This window comes from Limanda limanda, chromosome 4 (assembly GCF_963576545.1).
Source record: "Limanda limanda chromosome 4, fLimLim1.1, whole genome shotgun sequence".
Taxonomy (NCBI): Eukaryota; Metazoa; Chordata; class Actinopteri; order Pleuronectiformes; family Pleuronectidae; genus Limanda; species Limanda limanda.
The window spans coordinates 3674880-3695714 of record NC_083639.1 but is presented as its reverse complement, the minus strand read 5'-3'; the positions used below and the strand labels follow the sequence as shown (position 1 = coordinate 3695714).

Here is a 20835-nt window from a genome sequence, read left to right as displayed (position 1 = left end):
GGTTTTAGGTTCCTGCATGTATAAAAGCTGTTTTCTTTAAGTTAGCTCATCTTATGTAAGGTAGGATGTTTGCAATAATATAAATTATTATTCTTTTTCAATTTGTCTCATTCCTCTTGACAGTTAATATGTTTTTAGTGAACGTTAAAGCTCTGCTAAGTAAACGTCTGACTGATACTTCCTCAACGTTGGGATGTCACATGTCACGTGACTTCACATTTGCATAATGCACCCCTAACAAAGCCAAGAGAAGTTGGAGTCAAGGCATAAACTTCCTACAAGCGCTGGAAGTGTCTGACCAATCAAAACATAGTGAACCAGTCGGCCAATCAGAGCAGACTGAGTTTTATGAGGACGGGCCCTTAAAGAGACAGGATGAAAAAGTGTTTCAGACAAATAAAAGGCTGAAAAGAGGAGCTGTAGCAGTGGACAGTTGAAATTAAAATGATGAACCTCAGCAAGAGTATAAAATATCTCCTTTAAATAAATCAATTAATTGTTTTATCTGTGACATTATAAACATTTTAAGAATGACTATTACAAGTTTCCATTCCAATCAAAATACTAAACTCATTTTGTCTGACAAACAGTGAAATGCAGTCCGTCATGTGTTCCTGTTGAGATTCTTAATGTACGACCAGACAAAGAAATGAACAGATTCTCAAACGGTTCAGATGGAGAGAAACTGCTTGTAACTCTGACATCACACCAACAGCCACTATTTCTATGAATTTCATCAAAGAAGCTGCAGTTCAATCTACTCACTGGTCCAATATCAGAGTGAAATTAATCTGTGTTGACCGTCTCTGGCGTCATGGTGTTCAGCAGCAATCTGAGAGACACATCTGTTTCATTTTCATTCTTCACTACCTTTTCACTTTTCAGGGGCTCTCATGCAGAAAATCTGTGACATTGTTCACTCCACTTTTGGCTCACAGTCAGTTGACAAAACACCCCAGATAAACAAATAAACGGCACAGCTGGCGGCATCAAGCTGCAAATCCAGGTCAGGCTGTGGAACTGGCGTCTTACACACCTCTCAATGCCGAATGTACGTGACCACAGCTCGAGTCAAAAAGCAAAAAAACAAATGCAGATAAAGATTTAGTCTTATTATGACATCGGATAATTTCAAAACCTAGTGTGTTATGATACAAACAAATCACATTATTTATAGTAACAACTACAGTTATTACCAATTGCAGCACAACACAGTTTCCGTTGTGTGTCATTCACAAAGGATGACACAATATAACCGTAACACACTCTTGAATATGAATGGACTGTGTGTCTATTACAGCGAATCCACAAACACACTGATTGCCTTTGCTGTCCAATCAGAAAGCTCATTGTGGTTAATGGATGTCATATCTTGCTCGGAGAATGAAAGGCAGCCACACGGTCACTTTCGATTCTGATACAGACGAAAAAAGAAAGAAAATACTTTATTCAAATAAATGTGAGAGAACCAACTTTTCACAACATGTGCCGAACCCTACGCTGCATATAAATTGATATTTAAAAGGGAGGTGGAACGGGAGGCATGAAACCATATCCTACAGCTGCATTCGAGACTGTATTGGAAAACATACATAAACATACTGGAATTATTTATAACGTCAGGAAGGCAAATGCACCCCCGGCTAAGGTGGACGGCACAGGCTGGGAAACATGCACTTACTTGTTATTTGAAATCAGTTTTCCTTTTCTTGTAAAAAGTAAGAGACGATCAAAGGTTTCTTGTTTCTTTTTCATTTTACTTGATATGCTTAATTTACTTTCTCTTAGAAACAGTAACTTCTAAGTGCACCACTACAGTTTCCTCGTCTATATCCTCCTTCACAGCGCTCTGAAGGTTAGAAGTACATTTTCTTTACCTTTTTCCCTGAGCCAAACCTTTTACCGGCTGTGTAGTGAGATAAGGGCCAAGCATCTAAAAATAACCCTCTCATTCCAGGTACAAAGCATGCTGTGTCATTCAGGGTTCTCCTTTGTGCCCTGATACAAACATCTTGAGATAGCACGTTGGAACCTGTACTAGATAGTGTCACATCTCCTCTCTTCCTCGCCGCCTTCCTTCCTTTTTACTTTTAACGTGACGCTTGCTCACTTCCTTTTCTCATTTAATCCTTCCTCGTGCAACTCTCACGCCTTTTTTTGTTCTTACCTCTTCGCATCTATTTCTAATCGTTTCCTCCCAGTGTCACATTGTGAAGATGTTTTTATACAAAACTAATTAAAACCAATTCCATTCATCTTCTAAAGATTTGCACTTTTTACTCCTAGCCTACGTTTGGCATTAGCTACAAACAGTTCCCCTCACCTTGTTGACCTTGGTTACCAAATGTAATCACATACATGTTGAATCACATGCCAGCGCTCTGCTCCACTGTGCTAACCAAGAGCAATACCCCGTTGATACGGTCTCTAGGGGTGAGATCTTAAGGGAGGCTTTGGGAAATTGTCAAGAGCAAATTTATAAAATTGTCAAGGAGCAACCAAAACCTACATTACAGTAAGTTACTAACAGCTTGGAAGATAATGTGGTTTAAAAAGGTGCTAAATACATCAGTTTGTCATTCTCGAAAAAACAAAAAGTTGTTGTTGCCTCTGGCTAGTTGTCATGCACGCACACACACACACACACACACACACACTCACACTTTGATTTGGAGAGTAAGAAGAACGTTGTGAACATGAAATCAAATCCAACCGTGTTGCTTTAGATATTAGTATTACACCACCCATCCTGCTAATCTCAATTAAAAAGTTACTTTAACATGTTTATTATAATATTTTCATACAACCAATCAGGTCCTTCTCTCTGGTGGCTGTCATCGTTATGGTCGCGTTCCCACCGTGTGAAGAGAAAATGCTGCTGCTACAGCGGCTGGTGTTTACTGTAAAGTCTGTAGCGCTCTGTGATTTGTTGTTTCAAGTCAAGTATGAAAACAATCATTATACCTTCACTAGCAAATGGAGAGTCAAAAACAAATTGGGCTTGAAGGAGAAAAAGAGATGAGACAAAAAGATGAGAGAAGATTATAAACAGAGAGTGAACAGTTCAGCCTTTTTAAGATGGATCGCTCAAAGGATGAAAGACTGTTCACTGATGACAAATTGCACCATCTTAGATAAGTGAGAACAAATGTTAAAAAAAACTAATGTTGATACACTGATGGTGTGAATGAAACATCAGCTGTTTGGGAGGGTGAGGAACATCTTCACAACTTCAATTGCAAAATAAATTAACTTTTTATTTCTATTTAATTGAAATTACAGTTTTGAAAACAAACTACTAATATTTTAAAGCTAAGACTAAATTGTGTGACAATGTGCAGTTTATCTGAGCTCTACAAAAAACATATTAGGGTTTTTCAGCTCATTGTTTTGTTGTTGCAGGTTTGAATTGGTATTATCACAGTTTGCAGCCACAGTGAGCAGCAGGAGGTTGGAAAGCTGCACGGTCGTGATGGAGAGTGGTTGAGACATGATAATTGTTTAACTATGGGGACAATGATGCACATTTCCACATTATCTCTACTGATAAAAATGTATTGTGTTGCATACAAAGTTCACTAAAGAGAAGTTAAAACCCTGGGGCAGGTTAGTGTGACTGCACAAGCAAGACAAGTCCGTGATATGACTGGTTACTTTTCATGCTCATCAAGGAGGTTGGGTTTTTCCTTCCGGTCCATTTCTTGGATTGTTTGTGAACAAGATCAAAAACTACTTAAAATATTTCCACACAACTTGGTGGACTGATTGGATATGAGCCAAGAAAGAACCTTTTCAATTTTGGTAAATTTTCAGTATTTATATAGGCATGTGGATCGGGACAAAGCGGTGGATCAATAAGATTGCGATCAGGCATATATTGTTGCTGATTTCCCAAAGAATGTTTCATCGATCTTGACTAATTTGGCGTTGATCAAAATAATTTATCGAAAAACAAAACAAAAAAACAATATCATAGTGAAGTAGACTTTTTCTAGCAACTGTAGGGTAATAAACAGGGATATAATCCATTAACTACCACCAATGTGTAGCTGAGATAATGAAAATTCTGTGGAAAATCATCTGTGTATCCCTAATAGTTTAAGAACTATGTCATAACAAACATGAAGGATTTGGTGAAGAGGTTCAGGTGACTGCTGGGCCTTGACTGTGGTGCGTGCTCTCTGAGATCCTTCGTAATTGTACATGTGTCATTCTGCTGCTCGACCTTGAAAAGAGAAATGATGGCTCCTATGCAGGTGAAATGCACAAAAAGAGAGAAAGCACTGCAGCTATACTGTCCTATAGCTGTCGAATGAGAGGTCAGCGTATGAATGTACATGTTTATGTGCTACGGATTGTGCATGTATGTGTGTGTGTGTTGATTACAAGGTTCACCGGGTATACGCTTGGTCATGTTACCACACCAGACGTACAATGACAAAGCATGAAAGATCAGAGATCATTAAGCTTTTGCAGACACCACCATCCTTAGCAAGTAGTTTTTTTTAGGTGTTAAATGAACCCATCTTGGAGCTAAATTAAATTCCCCAGCCATCGTTAGAAGGTTTTCTATTGAAGAGCCTTGTGTCGGGAAATTGGCTCTGAGAGCGCCTTTGGCCGATAAAGGGAGGAATATTTCCAATTTCCTACAAGCTGCGATCGTTTTGACCTCACAGGTTCAGCAAGACACAAAGAAACAGAAGATTAATTCCGTCTGAAAGCCGGTCGCGTCAGAAAACCACAAAAAAACAAAACACTCCCACTTACAAACTACACAGCTCTTCGTCCCAGTTGTCTTTCAGCCTTGCACTCAGTTCCTGAATTATTAACTTCACAATGTATTTCATTCTAGAATTAATTGGCTCTTATTCCTTCCTCAAATACCGACTCTCAAACTCACTTCTGTTACCAATTAACCATTATTCACTGTAGACCTTACAACCCCCCTCACACACAAATACTTGGAAAACTATATAGACTCTTTTACATAACAGGCAACTCTAAAGGCAAACAAACAAAACTCGTCCAAGTTTTCCTCACACAGAGAAACCACATCGATAAAAGAGGTAAAGGGTCTTTAAATATTACATGTATGTTGCAAAAAACGAAACCACTCAGTCAGATTATTAATTCTCTTCCAGCACGAGAGGCTTTGTTCTACCCAGTGTTAATTAATCCCTTTACACAGAGCAGGGTGCCGAGCTAAGAACGCAGTTAAGAATACCTTTCATCAGAATCAGGATCATCGCTTTCTTCCTCGTGACCAAACTCGCTCATTGTAGTTAAGAGTTAGACAATTAACCTCATTCACAGCATGCGCTAAAATATTCATGAGCAGCGCGAACTTCAAGGCGATCGCAGCTCATCGGTTGTTGATGGATGTGTTTTGAAGCTTAGAAGCGACTATGTTGATGCACGAGAGGGACGTGTGAAAATGTGTTTCGACCGTCCCCGTGGAGAAATACATCAGAAAGGCCTGTGAGTACATGTGTGGCGCCGGAATGAAGAGCTGATTCTTTTATCAACAATAGCTTTGATAACTAAGTCAAACTGTTTTCTGCTTTCTCTGTTTCCTAAAGCGGGAAACAGAAAATCTATAAATATTTAAAGTGTTGGTTGTAGAAAAAAAATAGCTTTTTGATGATAGAGCCTGAGGCTCAAGAAACGCAAGATGGCTATATTCTCACTATTTCTGAACATTTTGATGAAGATTAATTAAATGATCAAAAGGCCACACTGCTCCAAAACTGAATTTGGCAGCGGTCTGTGCCCAGAGTCCTCCAAATGAAACGTCAGTTCTCTGTAATTGCCCTCCCGAGCTTCACATGGAGGCGTTCACATTCTGATCCGACACCTCGATCAGCTCGACAACATCATATGTCAACTCACAAATATCCAGCGCTGCCTCAATGCTGAACGGCTGATGATTTGTTGACCCACAACGTCCACCATGACCTCCTCAGTCTGTGGACTTTGTTGCTCTACAACCGCATCACAAAAACCTGCATTGGCATCTTCACGCAAAGATTTCTTAACACAAATATGTCGGTCTACAGACTTAATAAGTGCACACGTTGACCTCATGGCAACTGTCTGCTAATAAGAATTTCTAATGTCGACCTGCCTTAGAATAAAGTTGTTATGTACAGTAGCAACCTACTTGGCTCTTTTGTGTTTTCTTTCTATTCATTGTCGATTTTGATAAAGTTTATGTTAAACTCTAAATATCAAGCCTAAGTTATATTTCTTTCTAATGAGGGCTTGAAAGTGACATCTTAAGAATCATCGCCAATTTTCTTTTTGCAATGAATCTGCATATAAATTGGTATCAGTAAAGGTCATGGATACTCGATACCAAGACTGAGGCAAGAGTTGGATGAAGTATAAAGAAAGTTGAGTTTGGCCTTTCTCACCCACTTCTTTCTCATTTTGACCGAACCAGACGAGCAGAGTTTCCGTGAACCTGAAGCAATGATTCGTCTGACCCCACACTTCCTGCCTCTGGCCCCTGGGCCCAGTCCACTTTGTCTAATAGAGATGTTGAGCGGAGAACACAGAGGGGAGCGAGCTACAAGTCTCTCTGAAGAAAGAAGCAGATTATATATAGCCACTGATTAAGGCAGGGATGGGAACATGACCTACATGCATAACAACATTTTCTCTCACTTTCTGCTACAGAACGAGCCTCTGTCCAGGACCAGGACTCCACAACTGGGAGAATCACGCTAATTATAAAACCAGAGTCAGATTTCAATGCACACCTCATTAATATTTCTCTCATTATTGGGTTAATAATGTTTTCAGAGGTGTGAGAGACTTGGGAGAGCTGGTGGCGTGCCAGTGAACCTTCCAGTGCACCTGTCACGCAGGTAAAGGCAGCCACTCTCAACCATAGTGCCTGGATAGTGTGTCAGATTATAGTTGAAACAGATAATGATAATTCTGCTTCACATGCAGGGCCTGTGTTCTCAAAATAGCTGCTCCCCTGGGAGACTCATGGGGGACGAGGGGAGGTACAGAGAGAAAGACAGTTAGAGAGAGAAAGAGAAGAGGAAAGAGAGGGGGTGAGAGGGCTTTCTCCTTCCTCATCAATCTCTTGAATCTTGTCCCACTGAAGCCAATGACCGTGTATCCGGCCCGACTCCGACAGCGGCAGCGCCTGGAGGCAGCCGCAGGGAGCGGACCTCGCCGAGATTCAATCCAGATCCTTTTATCAGCCACCTGAGGTTGATTTAACACCCCCGGTTCCTGGACAGTGAAAGCGGCTGATTATTCAGCCAGCCAGTCTCTTTCCCCCCCTCATCTCCCTCAGCTCCAGCCCATTACCCAGAACTGCTGCGCTGTCTGGGCTCAAGCAGACACGGAGAGGACGCAGAGAGGCAGGTCATAACTGCAAGACAGGATCAAAGGAAGTGTGTGTCGTGTTGTGTACGTGTGTGTGTGTGTGTGTGTGTGTGTGTGTGTGTGTGTGTGTGTGTGTGCGTCAGCATATCAATGTTTGTACTCTTTGGGAATCTTTATGAATCTGAACAAAATGTTGACAACCACAACTTTCAGCCATCAACATCAGAACTTTTAGCAAACTAACTTCTGCTGTGTTTTTGTTCTCCATTTCCAGGTCACCTCAGTTATCAATGTGGCTCCATGTTTTTCATTAAGTTATTGTTTTCTGCCAAGAGCCACATTTGTCGTGAAGTGACGATGTGAACAGACGTTCAGTGGGGACGGCTAGTTGGCGGTGTGCAGCCTCTCGTCGATGAACATCATGACAGCTCCCCAAAAGTGAAGCCAATGTGTCCAAATGCCTTCTGGTGGTTGGTTGCAGTATATCCATGAAATGTTGTACACATTGCAAAAGAACCACACCATAGTTCAGTTTCATCTGGACCGAGACCAGCTCTTCTGTCCTGACAAAATGTTGGTCCATTGGTACTGGACCATGGTTTAAGGAACCTATCCCACACATTTTGATACTAAATAAACTGAAGAGCCTGAAGTTTTGATTTGCCAAAGATGAATATACAAACTTATTTCACTATCTTGTTTACCATTGGATGATGAAAACTTGCAGTTTTTTGTGAAATGAAAATAAAAACCAAAACCAATTTGTGAGAAGAGAGTGCAATTTGTTTTACGTCAGTTGAATTGGAATAGTCATTACACACACACACACACAGTCCAGCCGTTGGATATTGGTGATGTTGATGAAGAGAGACCACTTTTAGAAAATTGATTAGAAAAGCTGAATTAGAGCTCAAGAGACCAGAGCGAGTGTTTTATTAATTTATTTGCCTCTTCGCCTCTTCCCTCTGTCGTTCCGACAGAGGAAAGACAGAAGTTTGTGAGTTATCAGTGACGTCACCAACTAAACATGTTTCTTTTCAGCAGGTCTTCACATGGACAGATGGGGAGGAGAACACAACAATGCTTCATGAAAGGCCAGATGCGTTCACTTGCTGTTAGGTTTATACGGAGATTAAGGTTTCTGGAGGAGGGTGGGAGGAACAAACTGTACTAGCATCACTTTTTGAAAATTTTCATTTTTAACTACTTGCTTTTGTTTTGTTAGTGGGAGTTAAAGTAATTCAAAACATAGACTGCTGTACCTGTGTGTGTTACTTTTTTAATATCTCTGACAAAGATGATCTGATTTCATTGCTTTCTTTATCTGTGTGTTTGTTTGTTTGTCAGCATGTTTACAATAAACAATGTTACAATGTTACTCTGCAACTGAGCCAATTTTCTTGAAACTTGATGGAAGGATGCAGTATGAGACAAGAGAGAGCCTATAAAATGTTGGCATGGATCTGGATCTTTATAACAATGACAGATGGGCGGTTTTAGTTTGTTTGTTTGTTTTTTCATAGATTCCCCAGGGAATAATTCATGGATCTTGATAAAATCTGGCATATTTAGGGGATTGATATCTATGATTGTTTGTAGGTTGGTGCAGCTTTATTTAATTTAACAGGACTGTTAAACCTTGCTGGAGGTATTAGCTCTACTGATAACATTTTAGTTTTGAAAGGTCAATGTAAGTTCTTGTGGGGAAAAATCTCATGTTTGAGGTTTTTTGGATAAAGGAGTGTACCTATGTATATTTTTAAAAAATTCCAATTTTAAATATTCCAGTTTCATTAGTTCTGCTTGATTTCTGCGATGTATGACAAAAAGGACAAAAAACTGTGTTCAAATCATATTTTGAAAAGTTAGAAGATTAGATTTGGTCCTAGTGGCGCACATGAACTCTGATTTTACAGAATGTACCTTAGTCCTGAAGAATTGGTTTTGGATTTTGGTTTCAGAAAGAGAACATCCTGAATATGAACACTCAGCCTTGAAAATGCATCAATTGATAGTTCTCCTAAATTGCAAATGACTGTCCTTGGTAAATGATGTGGATCACTATTGTTGAAGCTGCAGAGAGACTCTCAGTGCTGCTGACTATTGTGTGTCAGACATAATGGCTCCACACAAACTCAATGCTCAGGGCTCAGACTTTACATAAAGCTTTCACCTTGGCATTTCTATCCTTTTGTGTGTGTGATACAATAATGATGCACACCAACACACACACACAAACACACACACACACTGCAGCACAGGTAAGGCCCAGCAGCCTTTTTAGCACAAGCTGCAATTGAAAGACTCACAGATATTCTGGTGCCGAGATTTAATTTGATTTCACTTTTCCTTTTGGTGAAAAGACAAAACTCTGACACACTGACCTCAACCAAAAGAATAAATAAAATGTTGTGCCGCTGATGTAACAACTGATATTACGCCTTAAAGGAGAGAAAAGTCTCCCGTCTGCTGGTCAAACAGGTCACTCCCCTAGAAGGAAACCGGACCCACAGTAGTACACAAGGAAAAAGGTAGAAGGTCACATCAAATGGTCTGGAGTGATAATGGTAAAATGAGGAGCAGCATGAAAGCCCACACATTATCCTGTCCAGTATTCACATTAACTCTCTCAATAATGAACAATATGGAAAATACAACACTACAGGTTTACATTTTCTTGGTCTATCCGAAAGTTAATTATGTCATAATGTATTTCAATTCTGGCAAGAATTTAAATCCATAATGGAAGGGGGGAATAATACTGAAACTGATAACTGATAATAAGACTAATTGTACTGGATGGCTGCAGCAGGAGGAAAAAAACAATGACCATAAACAGTATTAAAGGTTCAGTGTGTACGATTTAGTGGCATCTAGTGGTGAAGCTGCATATTGCAGCCAGCTGATTAGCTTTGCACGCCTCCTCTTCCAAGTGTTTAGGAGAATCTATAATGGGCTTCAGATAACTTACAAAGGGGAAACGCCCTCTTTAAAGCTGGTTTGTCCATTATTGGCTATACTGTAGAAACTAACGACCTCCATGAAGGATGGCCTGTTATGATGAAGATATACACTATTGAAAACATAATTATGAATACGAGCCTGCATTCCATTACTGCTGATCGCTCCCCCTGAAACCTACACACAATGTACCTTTAAAACAGCAACCAATAAGACTGGGTTAATGGTTGCTGTAATTGTCCTTTCTGTCCATAATGACTGTGAACAGATCCCTTCCTAAAGCAATTTCAAGGTGAGTGATGAGGGACACAATTTCCTTCCAGTGCAAAAGTGTGCTCGTATGTTCAGCAGAAACGAAATTGAGGCTTCATCAGTCTGAGGTCTGAGTCTTTTAAATCCAAAATTCATTCCTTGTGTTTCCATAGACAACATTTCCTTGTTGGTTGGAAAACAACAAGGAACATTTGCACAAAAAAAACATCCAGAAATCAACTAGTTTGGTCATTGATAAATTCAAATACACAATATTCGCCTGTTTCAGGTTCTCAAATGGATTGATTGTTCCACTGTGTCTGAAATAACATTATAGGATCATAGAATAACAATAATCCATCCATCTAGCTTTTCCACTAAGCATCACATGGAGTGGGAAGGGGGGACTTGGAGCCAGTTCCAGTAGACATTGGATGAGGGGAGGGGAACATCCTTGACAGGTCGCCGTTGTATCTCAGGGCCAACATAGAGACAAACGACCAATCACACTATTATTGACATCTCCAGTCATTGTTAAGTCTCGAACCTTACCCCTATCTGCATGTAGGAATACCTGGAGAAACTGTGCGGTGACAGTGCTAACCACTACACCACTGTGCCGCATTATTGAAATAATGTGAGATGGGATTTTTTTCCAAGCAGGTACTGACAAGAGGAGAATCATATCGACTTAAAACCCTTTTAATGAACATATGCACATGTCAGTATTGATTAAAGACCCTGTGAACCTTTCCTTCAATGCTTTTCCTGTCTGGTCATAATATAGATATTAGTCTTACAAAATGCATAATAAATACTGTTTTATCCCAAAAGGAGGTTTTGCATGTATTCATACAGCAGCACCAGCATGGAGATGATGAGTGAAAAAGTGACTTTTAGGAACTTCTAACTATTCTTCCACTTCACAACACAGTGCTCTACTCAGCCAAACTTGGGGGAACACTTTCAAGTTCACCCTGCCGTTCATGGTGCTGTATCTCAGAGAGCTTGTGTGAAAGATTAAGAGCAGAGTGGAATCATGATAAAGGTGACAGTGGATCTCTCATGGGACATTCGCCTCCAGGCACAGTGCAGAGAGATCTGACTTTATAATACATTTACACATTAATTCCTCACGAGGCATTTTGACACCGAAGGCTTAGAACCACAAATATGGTGTTTCAGTTCGGAGAGACGAAATCTGTCAGAGATACAGACGCAAAGTTAAGATAAAACCGAACCTCTACAACTCAAGGTAATGGGGAGTCCAAAATCCGTTAATACACTGTATCTGCAAATTACCAATTTGCTTGTCGATTAAACGATCATTTCGCCTAGACAAGGCAGTGAGAAAAAATGAAATGACTTTGCACAATTCATTCGATAAGATTAATTATTGCCTGATTAAGTGTATTTAAGACTGAACTGGTTATATCCCAGCCAAACTTACAATACTATACATATACAGTTTATATATGTATGTACAAGTACATTTACATCATTGATTATAGGGAAATAGAGTGCTGCAGTCTGTTGGGGTTGTAGCTCCCCTAGTGGTGGGTGGTTATGTAAGATCTTAGACACAAAAGTTTACTAGCGTTGTGCAATAATTAAATACAAACAATTTCAATGGCAAGTATTTAGTCGACTAATAAGATACATCTCTTGTTGAGTCTGTCAGGTGGAAATAAAATGTAAAATCAGTTTCAAAACTAAACTGAAAATACAGACAAAAAGGATTTTTTTCTTTTTTACCCCTACTTCACACACAAGCCTGTGAAAAATCCAGGCATCTATTCAATACTCCAGTGTATGGTATCTATTAAATCACTGTGCCTGTATTTGTTTCTGCTCTAAGTGAGACAAACAAAACGCCACGAGTGTTTGTGTTGGTAGATAAATGCCACGCTGCCCACCATTACTCACGCTGGCAGCCTCAAGTAAGCTGTAGTACTGAGTTATATGGGCAGGCTGATTCAATGCTCATTTAAAATTCAAAGTGGCTTCAAAAAGTAGTCAATCTATAGGAAAATACACTAGGAAAGTGTATCTATTAACGTAATGGTTGATCGTTTCAGTTCTACAACATATATAACTACAGGTAGAGATAAAGGATTCTGACCATCTGCGTGTGCATGGGTGCGCATATGTTTGTTACTCACCCCAGCGTTGTCATGGTGACAATGGTGTACCAGAAAGAAGCTGGGATGCTGGTGAACTTGGTGGAGCTGGAGCCCTTCTCAGCGTAGAACATGACCGTGGCGAAGATGATGATGGCCATGGTGAGGGAGAAGAGGAGGAAGCCCAGCTCTGAAGCGCAGCTCTTCAGTGTATAACCCAGGATCCGAAGGCCCTGCGAGTGACGGGAGAACTTGAAGATACGAAACACCCGAAACACGCGCAGTGTCACGAAGGCGCCGCTCACATCCTCGTTGTCCGCCATCACCAGGCCGATGTAGTACGGCAAGATGGCCACCACGTCGATGATGCTCATCACAGAGCGCATGAAGTGGTAACGGCTAGGCGCGGCAAACAAGCGCATCAGGTACTCCACTGTGAATATCATAACGCAGGCGGTGTCCATGCAAAAGAACGCCACGGTGTAGCGCTCACCACATGGCATGTCTTTCTGGTTGGGAGTGGTTCCACAGGGCACCGTCTCCACCACATTAGTGAGGACTGAGATGGCGATGAAAAACCCAGTGACATAGTAGAAGACCAGGGCCATGGTGGAGGTGTGTGGGTTCTCAAAGGCTCGCCACATGGTCTCCCTGACGCTCATGTGTGGCAGCTTCTGGTCCTTGTTCTCATCTTGATCATCCTGCAGCCGCTCTATATTCTCCCTCTTCCTGTCCTTGTACTCTTCGTAGCAGCAGTCGCCGATGATCTCGGGGATGATGCCGAAGAAGATGAGCTCCTCGTCGTAGGCTGAGATGCACTCCTGACGGGGGTAGTGGAGCTTTCCTGTCCGGTAGAAGTTGAGGATGCTTCTGAAGGCGTCAGGGTCCCGGTCAAAGAAGTACTCCTTGATTTCTTCGTCGTAAAAGAATTCTTTCTCCGAGCTGCCCAGCAGGGTGTCTGGGTAGCGATCCAGGGTCGTTCTCCAGGTCTGAAAACGGCGGCCGCTGACATTGAGAATGATCAGCTCATCCTGTCTCTTTCTGTTGTCCATGGGAGCAACAGGCATGGGGCAGTTGGCAACAGGCATCCAGCCAATGGCTGCTGCCCTGGCAAAAGGGAGCCATGCTGCTACTCCAGTTGCCATTGTGAAGAAGAGTCTACAGAGTAGTCGTCCTCACCTTCAGTCTCGACTCTCCATAAAATGTGCTGGCATCTGAGAGATAAATGTCAACAAGAAAGAAAAGAGGAAACAGCTGAAAACAGGAGCACGCTGGATGAGCAACAAAATAATCAGTTTGCCAATCACAAGTGAGCTGCATTAAACTTGTGACATTTTGAATTTCAAATGAGTCCCCCCTACCCCTCTATTAAATTCCCAGTCACTCTCCCCTGCTCTCTTTCCAAATCCTGCACAACCGTCACGAAAATGTCATCCAGTTTTGTGGAAACGGCTGATTCATGGTAACAGCTGAAGCGCGAGTGCAACCAGAGAGGAACGGGTACAGGTGAAGTCTGACTTCAAACACTTTCACGCTCAGGTTTCTACATATATACCTCAACGGGAAGTTTATATGAAAGGTATACTTCAGGATTTCGACTGACATCTACAGCCTGCAACAGTTTACTTGAGTTGCATTCGTGAACCAAACGACTTCTGGTTTCTAAGCCTGTATTTGCTTTGCAACTATAATTAGATGTACACAGAATACAATGCAGCTCAATAGCTTAACTTGAACATTGTGAGCAGCTCCAGTCAATACACAAGCCCAAAGCAGCCTGATCAGCACGAGAACAGAGAAGCGCTGACTGACACAGACCTGTTGAATCATATTAAGGAGGTGACCTGCTCTACATTTATCTGGAAAATTATTACACAACTCTTTGAAAATACACAGAGTCATGACCTGGCTTTGTTTTAATAACCTGCCTTACCTGGCCACTGTATTTGTCCTCAGTAATAAGCAGCCTGTGTTTATACATGTCCTATAAAAACAGTCAAAACGTGACAAAGGTCGGAACGTTTTGCTCACTGAAAACTTGTTCACCAGACATGTGCCAAATCTGACATGGCATCTCCTCTTTTCCCTCTGAGGACAAGACAATACGAATATCAGTGAAACGCTCACCGATGGAAGTGGAGGAGGGAAACAAAACCCCCCAGAAACCAGAGGAGTTAATGAATTGGGAGTCCTCAGTGGGAAGTGGGAGAAGAGGAGCTGGGATCCATCCAGCGGGAGGAAGCAGCGCCAGGCACCTCTCTCCTCCTGCGCCGTGCCGTGCGCACCGGACGCGGCTGATGGAGCAGAATCGAACCCTTCTCTTTGTCCGCGACTCACAGAGGAAACGCTCTGTATCTGCAGGATTCGTTCACATCCTCCAGCTGATACTACATCGTGGCTATTTCTTCTTTAAAAAAACAAACGTCCTCCTCAGTGTTTGGAAAGTGTGATGTGCAGCAGAGGAGCGGCGCGCGTCCCTCTCCGCGGCACCAACTACAATGCGCGTCTCCCGGACTGTGCCAGTGTCATCAGCCCTCCTTCCCTCTGCCGCACTTCATCATCATGTGTGACACTCTGTCACTCCAACCTCATCCAATACTGTATTGCTGCATTGCTTACCTAAGCACAAATACTAAGGTATTGGGGGAATATCAGACGGGTACTGCAGTGTAGAAAACTGGCACTTTAGGCTTTATTGGAACATGTTGTCTTAATTTCTACTTGAGTAAATTAGGTACTTATATGTTCATGTACATTTATATATTCACACAATTTCTGATCTGGGATTTTAACGTGACTAGAACTGGGTGTGATTGACTCTCCATTCCTGATAATCTCTCCGTCCATTGTGGGCTGAAAGATGATCATTCACGTAAATACATTCAAATAACTTTTAAAAAAAGAAGTACAATTAACACTTAATCAGACTAATCCTGTTTTTGAGAAAGTTTCCCAGACATACTATTAGTCCATGCAAGGATGGTCCTTACAGCATTGCTTTGTCCCCCAGAGACATAAAACACTTTCATTACGTCTTCTTGACTCATCAGGGATTCATTTTCTCCAAGGTGGCTAAACTCATTACACGAGCTATCAGCAGATGGACTTCCTCAACACCTCCAGGGCAGGTGAAACCATCCCTACATCAAGATAGACTGTTAATGTCGGATAATTCTGCAAAACTGCACAATATGTTCAACTTAACGTATTTTAAAGATCTTGGTCGCAAGATGGAACACAAACCTGGTTTTCTGCATGAAGGTTGGAGTCGTTACGCATCATGCTGATCTCCACACTCTCATTTTCCACCTCTCTGCCTATATAGCACACTCTACTTCTCACACTGGCACTGAGTGATGGAATTGGATGTAATTGCAAATGTAGAAATGTGCGACTTGGACCTAACATGGAAAAAAATGTGATGAAAAACTTTGAAAAACGCTGATTTAATATAAATCATAATGCAACACTCACAACACTCACCCATTACTCTGTTCCACACATGTTGGTTTAGTGTAAATTTACCAAACAATGGATTCAGACCTGTGACACATACAAGTGGAGCTTGGCCATTGAGGTTTATCAGGGGCCGATTCTAAGGACTGCGCCGATACTAGGAAGAAAAACATTTCAGATAACGATAAACCATGACCCTGATAATAAATAACCAACCAAATATCCCAAACTCATATCAAGAGAATATTTTTTTCAAGCTAAGTGTAAAGGTGAATGCAGAACCTTTCTGCATTGCTTGTTCTGCAAAATAAGAGTGTTAGTATGGGCAAACATAAACAGCGATACTGATGTTTGTGAAAGTTTCATCCCGGCAAATTTTTATCGAGCGATAAATCGATCGAGCTCTAAATACAAGCACTAAAATTAATTCTTAAAAAGATCTTAAAACTATTGTTCGACACTGTGAAGTCCTGACAAAATAAAATATTTCATGTCATCTATTATTCTTTATTAAGACCAATTCCCTCTAAACTTTCAACAGACTTTAACACAAACCAGTAGTGAAGGTTTCGAGGCTGGTAGGTAATCCATCCCAGCATTTTAGTCTTTTAACAGAAAAAAATAACAGTGTTTTTGTGCTTGGTGAGTAATATTGCTATGTTATGTTGAGACATGTTTTATTTTTATAAATCAAACCACTCAGTATGGATCTCATAGTAAGCAATGAACTAAAAACTTGGCTTCAGTTGTGTTTTTTTGTATTTTCATGGCCAATTGTGAATCACATAAACAGTACACGTGTTTTCCAGAGTTTGAACTACCCAGCAGCAATGAGTAAGTGCTGCTCTTTGTATGGATAAGTGGCCACAAAGTGTCAAGTATTTAAAAAAAACTCCACCCGCTATCGCTTTTCCTCCAAAAAGCCTTCATCGTTTTACTCAGAGAGTGGGGCCTCGTCATCAGAGAGGAAGAAGCAATGAGCCCACTGGCTCTCCCTCACTTGCTCCCACTTCAATCCCAGGGTGGGAGGTCTGTACATTGGCACCTCGGGGGACTGCTGAGGCTGGTCTTTGAATGGACGGCCTTGTGCGGGTGGCCGCTGGAGGAGAGAGGGAGAGGATGAGAGGGGGAGACGGAGAGAGACGGAGAGAGACGCTGTGTGGTCCTGGGTGTTAAGACAGATAGGCTATTGATGGACTCCAGTACATTCAGACGCTCAGATGAAGTTCTGGCACATCATGTAAAATATTCATGAATCGAGACTTTGAACATTTTCGAAGTTGCTGCCTTTCTCTGACTAAGGGGTTCGCTTTTGTTGTATCCGAGGTCTTATCAGGCTGCAGCGTCTGAGAGTGAAAATATTTTAGGTTTCTTCTCTTTTTTTCCCCTCTTTAAAACAGTGTCTTTTCTTCAGTGTAACCACTTCTTCTTGAAGCACAGAGTCACTCTGACGCTGCTGCTTAAAAGACAAAGCAACACAGACCTGTTTCGTCACTTCACTGCCTTCCCTGCATATATCTACACCTTTGAAAGAGATATCAGCACATGAATCTTAAAAAGATTGTGAATATTTGATGTTTTTGTCCTTGTCTTCAGTACATTCTAACATATCACCTCAATCTGCCAAATGCCAATATAGTCCTCTCTGTGCTGTGGATCATTTTTTCCACTCATACTCCTCTCGGTGACATGTTCAAACCTCTGGGGTGGCATAAAAAAAACACTTACATGCAATTTTTCACAATGCTTTGCACGACACTGTGACAGAGACTTTCTGATATTCAAAAAACAAATGTATCGTCAGAGACAAGATTAGAAGGAACATGAATACACTGCTTCCCAGACAGGAACACTATAACATACAAGGAGATTTAGAGACAAATAATTATGTCAACCACTTTTCTTTAACACATCTGCATCTCAAACCCAATAGACTGGGACTCTGAATGTATGAAGGTCAAAATATTATCATTTTTCAATCATGACATCGTGACATTGGCGAGGATGCTAGCAACTCTCTGCTTTCACAGTTTCAGCCTTGTCTCCTCTCGCTTGTCCTCGAAACGTAGTCAACACAAATTAACGTACCCTTAGGTCAACTCTACACAGTCTTTAAACCCTGATCAAAAAGCCTGTACGGAACAGCTAAATGAAAAAAAGAAGCCAACCGCAGCAGCACCCCCAATCACACACAGTAATTCCTCTCATTCCTGAATCAGTAAATCATCCAATTTATCAGAGCTTCGGCAACAGCTGAGATTTTGAAATGTTTTCCCCCTGGTTGTCCTGCACCCGGGGCCGCTGCTCTCTGACTGAATGAAAGCCAGTATGAATTATTTCTCCCAACCCACAAACTAAATCCATGAAAGTGCTAAACTTGATTCAGCCTTCATCTGCCAGCCTTTATCTGAGCGGTTTATTATTTTGATTGAGGAATTTAAATTAGATTAGATTGCGACAAAAAGAGGTTTGATCATCATTATTTCAGAAACTGTTATTCAAGGTTATTCCTCTGATCCTTGCTTCATGGGTTTCATGGCCCAATGCACAAATAGGAAATATATAATAACTAGATTCCAAAAAGCATATAAAGATGGTTTATTGGAAAAATATATTAATTTATAAGAAAGCACTTTGAATTCATGATAACTGTGCTCGCAACAAACTGTCTGTCACATTCTCGCTATAATACCTTTGTAGTAGCTGACATTTCATGACGGGTAGTAAGAAACATTATTCTTCAGCAGAATGATTCAGGTTTACACTCCAGTACTGCACAATATTCTGAGTGAAAGAAAGAACTTAGAATCCAACAATGGCTGAATTGACTTTAATAAAATGTGCTATGAAAAGTGACTCTTGTAATGATTCAACAACTGAAAATTGTCAACCAAACACTAAAAATTGGCTGATTTTAGCCTTTCACAGACATACCGGTATCTGCACTAATAGCTGTTTTTCTCCGCCAACATGAAAACCTTTATTTTGTAGCATGAAAATTGCAGTAACGATGTGCATTTGTGTTTACTTTTCATATAAAAAATGTTTATTTTCCATATTACTTTTACGTTCTATATATTTGGTTGTGTTTGTTTTATTCTCATTTACAGTTATGTTTATGGTTACACTGAAAATGAAAATGAAAATATCGGCATTGGAAAAGTTTTACGGTCATCATAGGTTGGCATCTAATTGTCTTTACAGCTTGTTCTGCTGCCCCTATAGGCCAAATAACTAAATGCGTAAAGAAATTAAATTGATTTATTTATTTCAAGTTTCAACGCTCTATTTAAATGTTGGTAAGTCTCTCTCCACTGAATTACAAGCTACATTATTGCTAAGAGCCGACTGTTAACAATAAAATCAGCAGTATTTGTTTGTTTCTCACGATCAATAACTTAAATCAATGACATCACTGTTGTATATAACAGGGATAATTGTGAAGCTGCTTTCACACATTCTCCGCTATAGTAGCTCCTCTCATATTCTGCTTGAAAACTTCAGTCCATGCCAGGATGACGATCAAAGTCATTGTAGGTCTACTGCTTCATAACGGACTCAGCATCATGTTTCATGATTTAGACTCAGACTGAAATTCGATTTGAAATTCAAGGTGAAACCCAGGCGGATGTCACTTCACTGTTAAAGAGGACAATGTAATGCATTCCATTCTAGTAGTTTTATAGATACATGTAAAGAAATACAGATACAAGCTTGTTGAGAAGACAGAGATGTCTGTTTAGAAAAATAAAGTAAAGGTGATGAGGTGGTACATGGGCCACAGGAGTCCTCTGAACAATTACAGAGTATGAATGTCTGGAGGAGCAGTGAGCCTGAGAGCCTGTAAAAAAACGAAAAAAACAACAACAACAAAAGAGCGAGCTGATAGAAGGACGGTGGAGTCTGAATCATTGAGAGAATGAACAATAACAAGTTTGCAAAAGAGGGAAAAGAAATAACAGACCCAAAGACACAGTGTGGGTGTGGATAAATGAGTTTAGATGAAAGGCAGCAGCACTGATAATGAACTCACTCAAAGCCACGACTTTATCATACAAAGAAATATAAAGCACGGGGAGACACAGGTGGATCAGCGGACGGAGCGATCGTTCAAAAACGGAGACAGATGCAGGGTTGAGCTGCGTCTTCAGGCTGATCGTAAAAGCCCTCCGCTCACAAAGAAATGGCTCTGACTCTGGGCACCTCTCAAAGCTTCTGAGCAGCAAATCAACACCAAACACAATCTAACGTGAAATTCATAACAACCCCGACAGCGCACACAAAATTCATTCGGATCTAATGGGGAGTGTTCACACACACCCGGCCATAAGTCTCACTGAGGTGATGGATAAGAGGCTGTGAATGTCATCTGCGCCAGCATGTGGATCCAGAAAAGGCAGGTGCACTAAAGCGATGAGGTATTAAACTTAATTACACAAGGAAATGGAGATGATATTGCACTCTAATACACTGTGTTTTTTTTTTAACCAATCTACTGGTTTATTTTCTACTTCCAAGTGTCCACAAAGATGAAATAGGATAAGATAAGATAAGACTTTACTGATCAGACACAAGGAAAATACACTTGTTATAGAAAGAGGTTGACAAGAGAAATAAAAAAGGCAATAAAATAAATATAAATCAAACACAAATACAGAATATGTACACAATATACACCTTTCAACAAAAATATTGTTTTATA

At 40.8% G+C, this 20835-nt stretch overlaps 1 protein-coding gene across 1 annotated transcript in view; it reads right to left on the bottom strand.

Moving 5' to 3' along the window:
* The window catches only part of LOC133000505 (potassium voltage-gated channel subfamily D member 3-like), a 67829-nt gene extending 54007 nt beyond the window's left edge, over window positions 1-13822 (bottom strand). The window contains exon 1 of the mRNA XM_061070450.1: window positions 12720-13822. Within this exon, the coding sequence (XP_060926433.1) occupies window positions 12720-13822 (1103 nt within the window). The remainder of the gene's footprint in view (window positions 1-12719) is intronic.
* Between the last annotated feature and the right edge of the window lie 7013 nt (window positions 13823-20835).